This window comes from Branchiostoma lanceolatum, chromosome 15 (assembly GCF_035083965.1).
Source record: "Branchiostoma lanceolatum isolate klBraLanc5 chromosome 15, klBraLanc5.hap2, whole genome shotgun sequence".
NCBI classification, from domain to species: Eukaryota; Metazoa; Chordata; class Leptocardii; order Amphioxiformes; family Branchiostomatidae; genus Branchiostoma; species Branchiostoma lanceolatum.
Window position 1 is genome coordinate 14954360 of NC_089736.1, and position 4907 is coordinate 14959266.

At 44.3% G+C, this 4907-nt stretch overlaps 1 protein-coding gene across 1 annotated transcript; it reads left to right on the forward strand.

Moving 5' to 3' along the window:
- The first annotated feature begins 797 nt into the window (after nt 1-797).
- Nucleotides 798-4465, forward strand: LOC136420292 (uncharacterized). The gene is made up of 4 exons (XM_066407141.1): nt 798-1515; nt 1783-2124; nt 3810-3887; nt 4461-4465. The coding sequence occupies exons 1-4, from the start codon at nt 798-800 to the stop codon at nt 4463-4465; spliced, it is 1143 nt and encodes a 380-aa protein (XP_066263238.1).
- Nucleotides 4466-4907: the final 442 nt, after the last annotated feature.

The window sequence follows — 4907 nt, forward strand, 5'->3', positions numbered from 1 at the left end:
CTTCGTAAGATAACAACAGTCCCCGCCACTTATGGCAGGACAACACGACAGAACTTTAGGACCCTTCCATGCCTATTCTTGTCTAATGTACGATCACTTGTTAGTAAGAAATGTGAGTTAGAGGCTACTCTGGCCTATCATTCTGCACAACTGGCATGTATCACTGATACATGGACTGTACCTGAAATCCCTGATGACGTTTTAGCCATCGATGGTTTTAGGCTGTTCAGAAAGGATAGGTTATATGGTAAAGGTGGGGTGTGGCTCTTTACATCGCCGAAGACATACCTGTCAAAAGACTGTACGACCTCGAGATAGACGGAGTGGGGGTTATGTGGCTACAGGCTCGTCCAAAGTGGCTGCCGAGAACTGTTCCGATTCTTTTTGTGGGTATTGTGTATCATCCTCCATGCAACAATAACAAAGAGGGGGCTACTAAGATGGTTGATCATCTCATTACCTCCTGCGACTGTTTATATCGTAAACAACCACACGCTGGACTGTTGTTGTGTGGCGACTTCAACAATCTACCAATTCAGAAGCTCATCACAGTGCATCCTCATCTCAAGCAAGTGGTGACTCAGGCCACGCGTGGCTCGGCCACACTAGACTTGATTCTAACTAACTTAGCTCAATACTACTGTAAACCCCGTACCCTTCCACCCATCGTTTCCAGCGACCACTCCTCTGTACTTTTGCCACCTTGTGTAGAACATCTGACCAAAAGTAAACCAGTCAAGGTCATGCGAAGAGTAGCAACTACAGTTACGAAGTTGAATCTCGGTCTGTCCCTCGCCATGACGGACTGGTCTCCTGTTTATGAAGCAGCCTTGGTCGAAGAGAAAGTCAAGACCTTCTACAGTTTGACCATGACCTTGGTGAATCAGCATCTTCCTGTAAAAGTGTCGGCGACAAAAGCCTGTGACAAGAAGTGGATGACTGAGGGCGTCAAACGCACTATCAGGAAAAGGGCTGAGGAGTTCAAGCGGCATGGCAAGTCTGCTCGGTGGAAAACTTTCAGAAACAAAGTTCAAACCAGCATCAGGCATGCCAAGTACTGGCACTACAGAAACTTCATACAAACCCTCAAACAGGAAAACCCACGTAAGTGGTGGGGCTCTGTTAACCGTGAACTTGGCAGAGCACAAGAGAGATCTAATAGTACCACCATTGAAGACGTGCCAGACCACGAGGTGGCCGAGGTTCTAAATCAGTACTTTGCCTCTGCGTGGTGTCCTGGAACGTCTTTGCACCTGTTCCCCCTGCAGTGTCCGACTCCATGCGTTGACTTGTGTTCGATCGGTGAGGTGAAGACTCTTCTCAAGGACTTAAACCCTCACAAGGCAAGCGGCCCTGATGATCTCCCAACATGGACTCTCAACCATTACGCTGACGACTTGGCGCCAGTCATCACCCACCTGTTTAACGCTTCGTATGAGGAGGGTGTTGTTCCTAGTATATGGAAAGCAGCAAACGTTGTCCCTGTGCCAAAATCTAAGGGTGCAGCTAACGCCAGTGAGATTAGGCCCGTGTCCCTCTTACCCGTAGCGGCCAAGCTCATGGAACGGTGTATTCTGAAAAGACTACTGCCCTCTATTACACCTGCCATTAGAAACTAGTACGCTTACCTGAAGGGTTCTTCCACTGTCTTAGCGGCCATAAGGATGGTACACACGTGGCTGTCAGCCTTAGACTCAAGACGTCACGCAGCAGTCCTTGCTTTGTTCGCAGACATGAGCAAAGCATTTGACAGAGTGAACCATTCAATCCTCCTTCAACGAGTGAACGACGTGGTGACCAATCCACGCATGGTAGCCTGGATACAGAACTATCTGCAGGGCCGTACCCAGAGAGTGGTTGCTAACGGTAAAGTCAGTGAGTGGAGAGTACTCACTTCGGGGGTACCTCAGGGAGGTGTACTGTCACCCTACCTTTTCCTCCTGTTCATGAGTACTCGAGACGTAGTCTACAGCGACACTCTTGATGTCGGCTACGCAGACGACGTGGGTTTGTCCAGGTCCATCTCCCTGGGGAAGGATCGCGTGGATAACAGGATGAGAGAGGAAGCGCTACAGCTTGATTCCTGGGCGGAGTGCAATGACATGCTGCTAAACGGCAAAAAAAGTCAGTCTCTGTTGATTTGCTTCAGCAGAAATATTCCACTTTTGCCGTCACTCTCGCTCGGCGGGGAACCTGTACCATTCTCAAGGGTCGCAAAGGACCTTGGGTTCATCTTCGACTGCAAGCTGTCATGGCACGACCATGTACAATCCCTCGTTTCGAAAGCATCGAGCATGCTGCACTATCTCAGACTACTGACTAAACAGGGGATGTGCGTGGCTGACCTGGTTCAGATTTACCTGTCACTTATTCGTAGCGTTCTTGAATACGGTCACGTTCTGCTGGTAGGTTGTAGCAAAGAACAATCGGACAGCATAGAACGTGTACAGAAACGGGCCCTCCGTATTATCTCTCTCGGGGGTAGGCGATCAGTTCCCAACCTACCTTCCTTGAAGGAACGGAGAGAAGCTGCTGCAGTAAAGCTCTTTAAGGACATGTTAAGTCCCGAACATCCACTGCATGATCTTGTGCCTCCTCAAAGACGCACAGTTACTGGCAGGCAACTGAGGAACAAGAACGCGTTCACTCTCCCCAAGGCAAGAACTGACAGACTGATACAGTCGTTTCTCCACACTGCAGTCAGACTTTATAATGACTCTATTTCCTAGCATTACCATCAGCCTGTGAGTTCGGATCTATGCTTAGTGTTTGTTAATATATTATGTATTTTTGTTTGTTGACATTCTGCACGTATAAGTTTCTTTGTAACAAACCTACGCAATTCAGGGTATATCATGTGTGTATTTCCCTGCCTATATACGTTTGAGGAAGTAATAAATAAATAAATAAACAAAAAAATTAGTCTTGACAAACTAAAATACTAGTAGATATCTTCTTTTTCTTTACAATGTAAGATGCAAATTATGTGATAAAAAGATGATGCATTTGGCAATGAAGCAAATTGCATATCAAAACTGCGTATCAACACCACATAACGTTATAAAACTGAACAATTTTCTTTTTTTTTCACAAATGCTTCCACTAAAGACCTCCGGCAGATCACCAGCAGGGCCAGAAGTGAGTCACTTTCTTAGTCTGGACTATGTAACTAATACACTTGTGTACAGTATTTACGACAAAAATTCTGTTCCAAGGATGATACTTTTCGTAGTTTAGGGAAACTCAATGTAACGGAAATAAACTAAACGAACAGACACGGACCATGAACCAGCTTTCGCCCTACTTTATGTTGTATGTTTTAGAAATTGTATATTTTTGTACCATAAATATGTAATGATATATGTTGATAGAGTTATTAGGACTCAAATGACTGTGTATCTCTGTTATATTGTATCTGACCCTCACCTCTTCCCTCGTGACCTCAATGAAAAGCAGCCTGCGTGCCGATTTGAGCTTATCATGAATAAACAAAGGTTCAAACAAACAAACAAGTCATAACATACTTTTTATATCCATACAATATTTCATGAATACCGTAAGCCTTACTTTTTTCTGTACACGTCCCTACCTAACTAAAATATTTGTCCTCTTTTCTTTCAACAGACTGCAATGCTGGAATTGTCTTGGATATGGCCACAAGGCATATGCCTGCCCCAGCCCCAAGAAGTAAGCTTATGTAGTGATTTGTTTTTATACTCAACTTATGTCTAAAGCTTTTAAAATAAGCTACATATATTTGAAATAACCAACTGCAATGCTAATCACTTTCCCCTCTTTTAATTCTACAGGTTTACCCCAGGCCAGGGCTACAGGCAGGAGAGGGGTGGGGGGCCATCCAGGAGGGGATACAGGGGGGGGCAGGGGTGGTAGGAGGGGTGGATCGAGCAGGGGGGGGGATCCATATTTACTATGGTAACTAGGGGTGGTGTGAGTCCTACAAGTTACAGTCAAACTTGCATCCAGTGAAGTGAAAATGACGCCTATGTCTGTCCGTGTTGTAGCACAAAGTTGCAAAAGCGGATTGTGATATTGATATAAAACGATCTACAAGACCAATGTTTAGAAATATGGGGTTAATAAAAGTCGTTTCTTGCACCTTCTTTCCTTGCACTATTACTGGCTTTTGGGGGGAGGGGGCACTGTACAAATCATTTTTCTCCTCTATGATACAAATATATGTATACAAAGACTTACTACTGAGAGATAGTTATGTACTTAGTCTTCAATAAAGAAAGAAAAAAAGAAAGAAAGAAACAAACAAACAAAGAAACAAACAAAGAAACAAAGAAAGAAACAATGAAGGAAACAGAAAGAAACTACTGGTTGTGCATTATAAAAGAGATAATCAGACCATCCCGTCGAACAGACGTCAAACTTACGTCACGCCGGGGTGGAAGTTGTACTTCTTCTGGCTAGCTGTTCTTTGACCCTTGTTCCAGGTTAACAGAATGATGAAACTTGAGTTTTGTTGCCAACATTCTAGTTAGAGTAGCCAAAATTCATCACTGTTATAGTAGTAATCTGAATGGTGGTGTCAAATAGCCGTGTGAACTTATTTTCACTTCACTAATCTTTATCACGAATACACTAAGGTGTGAGGGTCGAGTGGGGACAAGGCTGCTGACTATCGTGTGATCTTGAGCTATTGGCAGGCATCCTGTTATCGAGAATGACCATTTGCTCCTCTGAACTCCGCAAAATGTCAATCGATTTACTCCTTCAACAATAGAACGTTATGCAGCACCAAGGACAGCCTTGCGAAATGCGTGCCAAACTGGGATGTAAAGTGATATCGTACATTCTTGTACAGATGTACCAAATCACACAATTCCTTCCCACCACATATGAAATCTACTACACCTTCAAATTTCAAAACACAAATCACC